The 12,919-nt window shown below is 40.2% G+C and overlaps 1 protein-coding gene across 1 annotated transcript in view; it reads left to right on the top strand.

The window, feature by feature from the left end:
- The window catches only part of LOC148343826 (transmembrane protein 132B), a 122,962-nt gene that overhangs the window by 100,467 nt on the left and 9,576 nt on the right, over nucleotides 1-12,919 (top strand). The window contains exon 6 of the mRNA XM_088290148.1: nucleotides 3,151-3,294. Within this exon, the coding sequence (XP_088146274.1) occupies nucleotides 3,151-3,294 (144 nt within the window). The remainder of the gene's footprint in view (nucleotides 1-3,150; nucleotides 3,295-12,919) is intronic.

The following is a 12,919-nucleotide window of genomic DNA, read 5'->3' as shown; positions in this document are numbered from 1 at the left end:
AAATATGAACAGTTCCAAATAGCAGCAAGTATTAGCACAGAAATTCCGGCCTCTGCAAGAAAGAAAATTATTTTCTTCAGTTGTAATGAAAATTAGAAAGCGGCTGTATTACGTTCCGTTATGTTATATTCATTTTAATAAATGCTTTTTTTTTATTTCTCATCATAGTGATGGGGAAATGAGGTCCCAAATGTGCTTCATGATCCAGTTGTTGTATTTCAACATTGGGCTGAAAGCACGCTGGCTTTCCATTTCTTAAATCCCTTCATTTAAACCAAGCCATCCAGAGTCGTCCAAAAATATAACAACTGGTTCATGAAGCAAATGCGAAGCTTCATTTTCCCTGCATCATTATTTAGACAATGAGCAGAGCTTTTATATATTTTATTTTTTTTAACTATCATCATTATTTTAACGTGTGTATTGTTGCCTTTCTTATGAAGCTTTGTTTGACCAATTTATCTCCAGTCAATAGGACCTTATAGACAATATTTACGTGACATTCAGAATCAAATTTGTACACTTCACAAGACCTTGGCAGGCAGTCTTCTAATTGGAACTAAATTAGTTTGGATTTTTACTTGCAGTAAATTTAGCTCCACTCATTTTTTGGGTGTCACTTTTCTCGGCAAAGCGCACGCACGCACACGCGTGCAGGTTAATGCTTGTGTGTGCTGTCTTTAGTCATTCTCTATGACTCACTTGAACGCACACTTGAATACAAGCACACAAACACTCAACTTCTGTTCATTCATGCTTGGAAACACTTGACACATAAACTTCTGTTGCCATGGTGATAAAGCATCTTGTCTGAGATGTCCTGGAAATTCTTTGGCCACAAAAGAAATTGTCATGGTTGTTGAGGAAAAAAAAAACAGACTTATTTTGCTTGTTTTTATTGTTGTTTTCTTTTTTTTTTGTCCAAAAATAAGCGAGAATATTGGATGAAATTTTGACATCTTGAGTTGTGGATGTGCATGTTTTTTAATTTCTATGGATGTTTCAAAAACAGCAAAAAAATGATGATTTCTACTTCCTGTCAGTGTCTGATACGTTTTCCATGATGTGTTTCGAAAGAAGTTGAAATACTGGACTTCTTGTGTCTGTGTCCCAACACCTTTGTCCATTTAAAATACATATCGCTGGTGACGGGCGGAATCCTCATCCAAAATCATCACTTTTCACAAGAGCCCCAAAATGGCGTTGCTCATATGTAAACATTGCGTCGTCAAAGAGAGTTTGAAAGATTGATCTATAATTTGTAAAAAAAAAAACAAAAAAAAAAAACAAAAACAAAAAAAACGCACAAACGTGAAATAACCAATGGTATAGATGTGTGGGAAAAAAAATACAAAATTTACCAAATTTCTGTTTTTTAGCCTGACGTGAGTGAAATGTTTGTTATAAAGAAAAAAAAAACTTCTTGTCAGTGTAAACTTTTACTTTTGTCCATATTGTGTTTGGGCAAAAATTATTGACGGTATGATTTAAACTGGATGTGTCCCAAGACTCCATGTAATACTGCAAAATAAAGATTTTTCTTGAAGAATCATCATCAGTCATTTCTCTTTGGACAAACAAAGAAAACCTTTTGAGAAATTGACATTTTGTTTGAGGAAAAAAAAAAGAAAAAAACAGATCATTTCATCCAGTGATGCTTGTCCCAAAACTTCTGCACATACTGTGTCTGTATGTGCGTGTGTGTGTGTGTGTGTGTGTGTGTGTGTTGCTTATCCGGTGCATCGGTGTGTCCGGGGGAGACAACAACAACAAAAAGAAGAACAGACGACTTTAGTGGCCGCTGTGTGACATCACCGTGCACTTGCAGCTTGCAGTCAAGATAGCGACAATGTGGATGTTATCTACACATTTCATCACATGACAAACATGCGCATGCACGCACGCGCGGCGGGTAAACATCTTTCTTCCCACTCCCCGGCAGGCAGAATCTTTTCCTTGATATCTTCTTTCATCACTGGGTGCTCCCCCCCTTCTCTTTTTTTATTGTCTCTGTCATGCTTTTAATCGTCTTTCTTCCCTCCTTCTCAACTGTTTCTCACCCTCTTCCTGCTTCTCGCGTGGTAAACATTTCACGGCCATCATATATATATATATATATGTGTGTGTGTGTGTGTTTGCATAAGTTAACCAAATTGTCACTTCAAATTATCTTAGGTTTACTTCTTTTTAAGGACTTGGCATGTCTCTAGTGTTGCCAAAAACATCAGTTTTTCTGGACACCCAAAACGTGCTCATATGTACAAGTAGCAGTGCTACGCTACGCCGCTCACCCTGTACAATGAAGCGGGAATGTTTTTTTGAAAGCAGTGCAGTCAATTTTCTGTTTATTTTTATGGTTATTTATGATGGCTGAATTGGCCTGGTGGGTCTAATAACACTCACAAAGCTGCCATTCACAAACAATAACCCATAATCATGAGAGTGTGTGTGTGTGTGTGCGTCTGGATAAATGCCCCCTTTGCAAACGTCGCGCCATCTAATCGAGATGGACGCTGGCAGGTCGGCAAGCATCTAATCGCACTTCAGCGCGGCAGATTACAGTCATCAGCATTTGGTCTCCAGTGTTTACCAAAATACGTACCTTAGGTCTACCGGTGGAACCATTAATTGATTTCATGGCAACTAATCAATTGTCAAAATAATTGAAAGCTATTTTGATAGTCAATTAATTGTGGAGAGATTAAATGCAAAATAAATGAAATGCTCAGAATTTCCTCCCTTCAATAGTGAATCTGTTCCAATTTCGGCCATTTGCTACGAAAGCAGACTGATTATTTTGCATTCTTTCAAAATAAGACATTTGCAAATACGCCAATTTTAGCTCAATTTAGTCACTGAATCATAATCCATTTATAGTTTTGCGTTTTCTCCACTGTCGATGTGAAATGGATGGATTGCATTCTTTTGAATTATTCTTTTAAATATCTGAGTCATCAATTATGACAAAATTGTTAGGCGCGGCTCTAGTTAGGGCCATCAACCGTGTCGTGACTTAACAAAGTGATTGCGAGCCAATTCTGACCAATTTGCTCTCGAATGAACTGAAAAAAAAAAATGGAGCGAGAGCACAGAATGAATACACTCGCAAGGAGCAATGTGTAACACAAGCGTGTTGTGTTCCTTGGATAGGACACGGAAGTGTTGAACACAGCCATCCTGACTGGTCGCCGGGTGTCTCTGCCCATCAAGCTGGTGACGGTGGGGACGGACGGCCAGGTGAGGGAAGTGGACGACTCGCTCGGCTGCAGCTCGGCCGACGTCCATGTGCTCAAAGTAAGTGTCTTTGATGTTGACCAAAATGCACTCGATAGCTTCATCAAAGATGACGTTTTACAAGAATGTACGTGAAGTTCTAAATTGTCTCTGATGTTTACATAAATACACACGATAGTTTCATCAGACATTTTCTTCAAGGTTTCCGGGTTTCTTTGATACTCCAAAATGTATTTGATGTTTAAGCAAAGGAGGTTCATAAAACACTACCTTTTCGTCAGCAGTTACACAAATGTATGTCAGATTTTTTTTTGGGGGGTTGACGCTAAATTGACTTCGATATTTGCAAAACACGTATGCTCGTTTTATTGACGACAAACAATCCTGCGACAAAAAGTGCACACATGTTCATCGATGACATTTTCTTTGATGTTTCACACTTTTAGGGGTCTTTGATGTTTCCAAAGTTTAAAAGTTTTATTGAAAAAAAATAAATAATAACTTTTGTAAGGTTTGTGAAAGACGGGACGGGTTTTTAGGTTTTTTTTGTTTTTGTTTAGTTTTTTTTCGTGTGGCATGTAGACCAAATCTCATCTTTTACCGGGCTAAGATGTCGCCAATAAAATGTTCCTAACCTCGCAGAAATCTCGTACTGCGTGGTTTTAATTCACTTTGCGCAACGGAGCGTTTAATGACTCCATTCATTCCGTAACTCGGAATTGTGATGATCATGACGACAATGATGATGATGAAAATTCACAAAGCTTGGTTAAAATATGCATGTTTTCACTTTAGAGCACGCCACAGCATTGTTGTCGGCTCTTTTTTGGAACCGAATGCTCCTCGTGGTTCACATTAGCAAGATTGAACTCCAACAAGTGCTGGATCCTACGCAATGACTTTGTTAGATTCAGGCATGACTCGAACTTGTCTTTGATGTTCACTGAAAAAACTACGCAAAGTTTTTTTGTTTTTTTTTAACTCAACTCAACTTTACTTTATTTGTAGAGCAGCTTAAAACAACCATCATCTCTGTACATGGAGTAAAAATTGAAGACCCTCAAACATCTTTGATGTTTACGCAAGCATTACTTTGGCGTTTATAAAAACTACATTACTTTAAATGGAATGTTAATTGTTACAAAGTGTCTTTGTTGCTTACAATAGACACTGAAACTAAATGATTGTTTGTTTGTAAAAAAAAAACAAAAAAAACATTTGATTGAAGACTCTAAAATGTTTGTAGCATTTACAAAAACATGTACACTTGTTCAGTAAAGACTAAAGTGTAAGGTATCAACAGCATTTCAATTCTCTAAATTGTCTTAGATTTTTACAGCACCCATACAGGAACTCGAGTATGTCTTTCTTGCCAACAATGTATGCTTTGTTCATTTAGATGTTTACAAAATAATGTATGCTTGGGGTGGCACGGTGGAAGGCTGATTAGCACCATGGCCTCACAACGCGGAGGTCGTGTGTTTGATTCCGGCTCCCGCCTTCTTGTGTGGAGTTTGCATGTTCTCCTCGTGCCTGCGTGGGTTTCCTCCGGGTACTCCGGTTTCCTCCCACATTCCAAAAAAATGCACGGCAGGTCGATTGGATACTCTAAATTGCCCGAGGTATGAGTGTGAGCGCGGATGGTCGGTCATCTAAGTGTGTCCTGCGATTGGTTGGCAACCAGTTCAGGGTGTCCCCCGCCTACTGCCCGAAGATAGCTGGGATAGGCTCCAGCTCCCCCCGCGACCCTAGTGAGGAGAAGCGGTACAGATAATGGTTGGATGGATGGTATATGTTTCAAAAGGTTGACTTGAAATCATGTACATTAGTTTATTTCAAGACTTTCTGTTTATTGCAGACCGCAAAATGTCGTAGACAGTGTTGACGAAACAGTTTTTGATGTTTACAGAACAATGACGGAGGCTCTAAATTGACTTTCATGTTTACAAAGTATAATGCTCATTTAAGTTTGTTTTTTTCTGTTTTAAAAAAAGTTTCGATTAGGTTTGCTATCGACCCGTCGATGTCTTTGAACATTTACCAGAGCAAGTATGCACCATTTCTTGAACTCAAAATTGTCTTAGATGTTTCCAAAAAGACATACGCTCAGTGTATTCATGGCTGAAGTAAAACCAGCCGCTTTTGGTAGGTTGTCACTTTTCAACATGCTGCAGTTTTACGAGGATCATTGTTGTTTTTAGTTCATTTTTGTGATTAGTCGCTCCCCACAGTTCCCCCCCTTTAATGACCAATCCGATGAAGAATTAGAGCGTGGACAAACACAACAAAGTTAAATCCATACGGGCTATAAAGCTGTAATGTTTATGCCGCACAAATATGGCAAATTCATCCGGCTGTAAAAACTTGAAAGTGGCGGCGGGCGACGCTAACGCGTGCTAGCCGTCGCCACCACCGGAACGCTAAATGAATCAAGCGGAGGAATGCGCTGGCGCGGCCAAAGATAGAAGATTGATTCCTCCGGCGTGGCGTCGCCTCTGTCCTCGCGCAAATGAAACGTACCCTCGCTGTGACACTTTCAATATGGAAACAATTTCCTTGCGCCGGCTGACAGGAGCCCTGCTGTTTAAGTGTGATCAATAACGCCGCCAACGAAGGGCACTCATTTTAATGCGTGCGTGCGTGCGTGTCTTTGAGCGTGTCTTTCAGGGTGTGGGGTGTTTGCTGCTCAAGATTGAGTCCAACACGCTCACAAAAGCATTTCTCATGTACGAATTCCAAGTTGTACTTGCGGTAAAATAGTCTTTGATGCTGACAAAACCAGGATAGATAGACAGATAGATTGATAAATGCCTGCAATCCACGCAATTCCCCAAAATAATGCGCGGTACGTTAAGGTTTGGAAGGTTAACGTGTCTTTGATGTTCTGCAAAAACATATTCGATTTAGTTAAGACTCTGAAATGTATTTAATGTCGACACCTCGTGACACGGGTTTGTTGAAATGCTAAAGTGTCTTTGATATTTTCACAATTCTATTAGACTCCGACGTGTCTTTGAAGTTTCTGAAAATGCACACGATATTTTGATCCAATGCTACATTCTCTTCGCTGTTTACAGAAATGTACGTGAACGTTTTTTGCTGAATTAATTTACGGTTAATGTTTACACCAATGGTTTCATGTTTTTTTTTTATTTGTAATTGTCATTGATGTTGAGAAGGTAATTGTCCACAATGACTTCAGTTATCTTTCTTTTAAAAAAAAACAAATACAGGATGTCAATATTTTGAAGGACTAAAATGGGTGTTTCCTTAAACATGTTATTTATTTATTTTTCAAAATCTGAGGATGAACGTGTTCTTTTTAACACATGTAAATATGTTAGATTTATATGAAAACATTATTTCTGAAGTCTCTAAATTGTCTTTGGTCTTTTTAAAGCACACCGACGTTTTTTTTAATTTATTTTATTGAATTTTTTTCGGACTCCCCAACAATCTGCGCCATTCGCAAAAACACATCTCATTTGGAAGTAAATATGTATCCTGACATGAATTTCAAGAGCGACACAGAGCAACCTCGACATTTAAGGCGTCCTTGTGCTAATTCCTTGACAACTCGTACTTCCTCTCGCATTGTCGCGAGTAATTTGATTGGGTGACGTTCGTGTGTGCGTGCGTGAGTGTGTTTTAAGAGAGCTGTTTGTACACGGATGGACACGAGGGTGATTAAGAATTGATCTGAGCGACATTTAATAAAGCACTCGCCCGCTCTGACACGCGTGATCTTTAAACACACGTGCGCACGTACACGCAGTGTCCTTGGAACGTGCGCGCGCGCGCGTGTGTGTGTGTGCGCGTGTGTCTCTGTGTATGCGTCAGCACACTTTTGCTGACTGGTACAGTATTCGTCCCTTTATATGCATGTTTTGCACCCCTCCCAAAAAGTGGAGTTGAAAGGAAGCCTCATCATAATCTCACGACTTGCTTGTTTCTCGTCTTTTGCTGAATATTCAATATTATTTTTTTTTTGAATGAGTGTAGCGGGGTTTGACTGTATTTGAAGTTGTTCTGAATTTGAATTGTGCAAGGTGAGCACACCCTTAGGCCCGCCTACCTCTCCTGCAAAAAATGTCCGTGTGACTTTTCCAGCGCGCTACCCTATTGAACATTTTGACTTTGTTTTGACTCCCACCGGCTCAAAGCGACACAATCAACTCGTAACTTTTCTCTAAGCGCGCGGGCGCGCTGACAGCTTTTTTAAACGCACATCAAACGTCGCTTTTAAGTTCGCCGAGCGGACGGACGCAATGTCAGGCTGGTAGCCGACTGTCATCGTGACCCAAAAGTTTCACTCCCGATGGTCTCGCACTCTAGTGTACAGGCACACACGGTCGTCGGAGATGAATGGAAATGTGCCCCAGTAAAGAACGCGAAATGTAAACAAATGACCTCCCACTAAACGTGAGGCGAGCCCCCAAGCTTCCCATCTTTAAAACTCGTCTTAAAACAACTTTTTATTGGTTGTCTTATGAGTCAGCATGAGACTTACTTCCTGTTTTGGTGCTTTTTACTGTCATCATTATGATTTTTTTTTTTATTGTTTGTTGTTGTGTGACTTACTTTGGCTCCATGCACAGCACTTTGCATTAAACGCTGTTTGTCTTAAAGTGCTTGATAAATAATGTTGAGTTGAGTCGAGAAAACAAATGCATTGAAAATTTGACATATCACAGAGTAGAGTGTTGTTAACAAACTGGCCAAATTTTGAATGACTAAAAAAAGTTCATTACGAAACTAAGATTCTCGTCCGGTGTTTTACCCTTTGCCCAGGTCCACACACCAGCTCTGGCATCGGACCTGGGGAGAAAAAAAAAAATAAATAAATACCCCGCCCGCACTGATTAAAAAAAAACAAAAAAAACCGTTTATTTTCATACAGTAGACAGCATGTTCGCCATGCCTCCCAAAAATCAGAAAAACAAAATGGTGAAAAGCACCTAGTTCTGAGTGTAGTGTACACATTTTCAGCATTTATCTTGCAAGATTTATAATGTATTCAGAAATCACGGACTTTGCTTTACAGGGTGATGTCAACATGCTACATTTGAGATGATCCAGCCTGAAATTTGCTGTAAAGACAAGACGGTACATCACAGGTGTTCAATAGCCGTAAATGTGTGTGCGTGTGAAGTAGGGTCGCCAAGTGTGACCCGTGTCACGGCTCCATAAAACATGGCCGCCCGGCTCGATAACTAATTAGCTGCAAATTAGCATGCTGACATACGCAGCCGGCAGTTGTCAGAAACACGAAACAAGACGCGCACACACGCATGCGCGCATTTTGAAAACCATCTTCAAAAATGATCCCTCTTATGTACTTGATCTTTTTCAAATTTAAAAGAGAATTTATTTTTATATATAACACATTTTCTGCATTCTGTATTAATTATATGATATATTTATGAATTTAAGTGCACCCGCACCATTTAACACCAAGACTACAAGAGCAGTCATTTTGACTGTTTTCAAATGTGCGTCCGAGCATAAAAGTCCTTGGCCAAGACGAGCCATGTCGCGTATATGTTCTAGTCATGAAATAAACTAATGTGGTGCTTGTCGACAAAAAAAAAAAAAAGTTGTGACGTACTACCGATTGTTTTTGACAAACACTTGTGTCAACTATGCTAGTGTAGTAGCTTCATGTTGATCACGATGGTGGTATATTTTTTTTAACCAAAGAATATTGCTCTAGTGTCTTGTAGAAGATGGGATATGGTGGGGTGCAACGGTTTTTCACTTTATCACCTGCGAGAGTGGACTCCATTTGCCGGTAGCGCCGATTAGCGACCCGGCTCCTGACACGTTGGACACGTAACGGCCGCAGAGGCAGCTGGAGGTGGATCTCAACATCCAGCGGTGCCGCAAACCGCCCCGGGGGGACCACCCCCGGCCCATGGAGAGATTGGGTTAGGGGGCACGGCCTGGACCTTCCGATGTTAATAGCCCCTTAGGGCTTGTGAGAGAGGTGTGGGAGCGGCGCTCACGAGGGAGTCAGCTGTACACCTTTGGCGGTTTGAAGCGGAGCCAGAGTGTGGAGGGACTGGGTCGCCCTGCGAAGAGAAAAAAAAAAACATCTACGAATTGACATTGACAAATAATTAATTTAGAAAGAAAAAAAAATCGGAATTTTAGTTCATTAACACAAGAAACATGCTGTATAGCGACAACTACTGTCAAGGAGGACTTACTCAATGTCAAATTTCCATCCATCCATCCATCTTCTGTACCGCTTCTCCTCACTAGGGTCACGGGGGGTGCTGGAGCCTATCCCAGCTATCTTTGGGCAGTAGGCGGGGGACACCCTGAACTGGTTGCCAGCCAATTGCAGGGCACACAGAGACGAACAAACATCCACGCTCACACTCATACCTAGGGGCAATTTAGAGTGTTCAATCGGCCTGCCATGCATGTTCTTGGAATGTGGGAGGAAAACGGAGTACCCACAAGAAACTCACGCAGGCACGGGGAGAACTTGCAAACTTCACACAGGATGGCCGGAGCCGGGATCGAACCCACGCCCGATGCTGTCTCTCACTGTGAGGCCATCGTGCTAACCAGTCAGCCACCGTGCCGCCTTAAAGAAAAGCAAGAAATGTAATTTGAATCCAGTTCATAATATTGTTAGTGTTTGCAAATCATTTCAGTGATTTGCTGCAACCGTTGCATCCATTTTATTTTATTTCCCATTTACTACACTCTATATTACAGTTTTGCATAAGTTTACACACCCCGGCAGGATTTGTGTGTCAATGAAATTCATCCAGTCACCAATAATAACTCCCTACCCAAATTTTGCCCGTGGTTTTCAAATTTCTTCGTGCGAGTGTTTATTTTCTGTCAGTTGCCGCACGCCATATTGTGACTCGATTTTAATCCGAGACCCAAAAGGGAAGCGAGCGTTAACTCCAGCAAGTCACTGGCCACGCAAATGCGCTCCAACTTTCCCTGAGTTGCGTCCGCTTTGACTCGTCCCGAATATTATTCCCTATTCTTTGATCTCTTTGTCTCATTTAAATAACGCCGTGTGACAAATCAACACACACACGTGTAAAGTTAGAACTTAACACGCACACACACACACACACTCTGAGGCCACGCAAACAGACATATTGGGGCCAGCGTTGACTTATATCCCTATGCTAATAAGGCTGCTAATTCACGCGAACACACACACACACACATATACGCACATACCTTTTCTTTAAGCCCACTAGACGGGGCTGACAAAGAGCCAAAAGAGAGGAAGCGTTTGAAGCTAATACCAAGAAGTAGATTGTATTTTTGCCGACTTCAACACAAAAGGAGAGAGAAGAGGGATTTTTTATTTTTTTTTTTCAGTGCAGCACAGTCCCAAAACGAGCAAGCAAGTCCACCAAGCGCACTTGGAGTCAATTTGGGACAAGAGTTGACATTCAAGTCCACTTCCAGGCCAAAACTTTGGCCAATATGCGTTCACAGCCGCCGTGGTTGGTGTCAGAAGTGGGATTTGAACATGACGCTTGTTTTTTTTAAGTCACTTTCAAAGTGAGATGCATTTTTTTGTGTTCTTGTTTCTTTCATGAAAATAGATAAATGGAGAATATATTCATATATATATATATATATATATATATTTTTTTTTTTTTTTCATGAAATGTAATTGGATTGTTTTAAATTGGAGAAAATGAAAATGTCTTAGTTTCATAATTTTTTCAATTAAATTTAGTTTTTAAAATAAGATTTTGCAAAAGGCTTAGATGTGGGAATCATATTTTGCTCCTATTTTTCCGGCAAGTTTATTTTTAAAAGAAATTTGGTGTGAGAAGTGATATTCAAACCTCACACACAGTTTTTATTCATCGTTTTCCATGCAAAACAAATTGGAAAAAGTGATTTGGTCAAAGTGTTTTATTAATGATTGCCTCAAGGACAAATGATATCTGGTGTCAGAAGTGGGATTCAAATCTCACACTATTTTCTTTCCTTTTTTAATGTGAAAAAAAGCATAAAATGAGTAAACTTTAAGGAGTTGTGTGGCAGTTGCCTCAAGTGTGAAGCGATTTGGTGTCAGAAGTGGGACTGATCTTTTCTGTTCGTTAAATGCGACACGGCGGCTCAGAGGCGATTGGCCCCGGCGTGGCCCCTCTCAAATGACGGACAGGTGGGAGTCGTAATCTAATCAACGGGCCTGTTATCCAGCCCCCTCAGGGCCCGCCCCCGCCCAGCGGCAAAGCCCCCTGATTGGATGAGAGCCTCCCCAAAGTCTGATAGATGGGCTCTACTGCAGGCGCCTGCCAAATGGATGAGCGGCAAGAGTCAAGTGCGGCCTTGCGGGAATGACGAATTTCAAAGAAATGGGAACCGTTTATTTATTTATTTTTTATTTATTTTTAACGTACAGGTCGCCCCCTTTGAGGGGGAATAGGCCAAATGAAAAAAAAAATCAGCACATTTTAACATGAAGCTTAACACATTTATCATATTTATGTTTAAAAGTAATAAGATGGGCGACAAACATGTGACAATGTGAAGGCTATAACATTAAAATGATCTCGTTTAAACATGAAAATTTTCACGATAAATTGAAATCATGGTTCAACGTGAAACTCATTTTAACCTCAAATGTGAAGATTCTAGCATTTTAACTTGAAAAGTTGCCATGCCAAAATGTCAAACACTACAGCAAAGCTATTTTAAACATCGTTTAATTTTGAAAAAATGGTTTATTAAAATTGGCTTTTACTTTACTTTGTCATTGTCATGAAGTGTTTTTATTTGATTGCTGGAATCCCATTAACTTTAATTAACTAAATATCAAAACCAGTAAGCAAGTTATGTTTTTACTACAATTTTAACATGAAAATCATTTTTTTTTAATTAAATGTATACCCTCATGCGAATAAAAGGTTTGGAAAATAAATGGAAGGATAAAAAAAGGTTAGGATTTGTTAAAGTGTTTCAATTCCTTAAACGTGCATTCAATGGAAGTTCATTTAGGGTTTTTTTTTCAAGGAGTTTTATTAACTAAATGAAAAAAGATGTTTTACATCGATATAGTATCTTAAAAACTTCTTTAGCTACTCAATGTAATGTGTTTGATTGTCTTTTTTTTTTTTTAAGTACTGCATCCAATCGTGTAATGTATGTTCACTGTCTGCACTTTAACTCTCGCCCGGCTAACGAAGTGGCCCACCCACTCAGGGAGAATATATAGCACTCGCTTGTTACGTCTAATTTGCTGTCTAATAAGCAAATAGCGCTAACTGCATAGTACGCCACAAGACCGACCCACGCGTGCGATTGGACGTTTCTATTTCAACTCAAGAAAAGTAAGTTGCACTTCAGAAAATAGTGGAAATGACAACGAAGCAAACTATTATTGTTTCGAAGCGGTCGAAAAAGTTAGCCCAAAGTTTCCCGCGATTGCTTTTGAGTCTCTGCCGGATGGAGTTTGACAGATTTTTTTTTTTTTCTTCTTCTTCTTCTTGCTCCTCCACCGCACACTTGTTGAAGTGCTGAGGCCGCCGCTTTTTCGCCTCCCAATTCATCGCGTCTCGCTTTTGTCGTCGTGGTTGCTGTGGCAAAGCAACCCAGATTAAATCCATTCTTCAGTGTCCTCAAAGCTCACACTCAGCAACACACGTTCACTTTGTGTGTGTGCGTGTCTGTTAAGGGACAGAGGTTT

The sequence above is a fragment of the Idiotropiscis lumnitzeri genome, chromosome 1 (genome assembly GCF_059441095.1).
Source record: "Idiotropiscis lumnitzeri isolate Australia: NSW breed Sydney's pygmy pipehorse chromosome 1, RoL_Ilum_1.0, whole genome shotgun sequence".
Taxonomy (NCBI): Eukaryota; Metazoa; Chordata; class Actinopteri; order Syngnathiformes; family Syngnathidae; genus Idiotropiscis; species Idiotropiscis lumnitzeri.
Note: the sequence above shows the minus strand (reverse complement) of the source record. Positions and strands in the feature narration are given on the sequence as shown.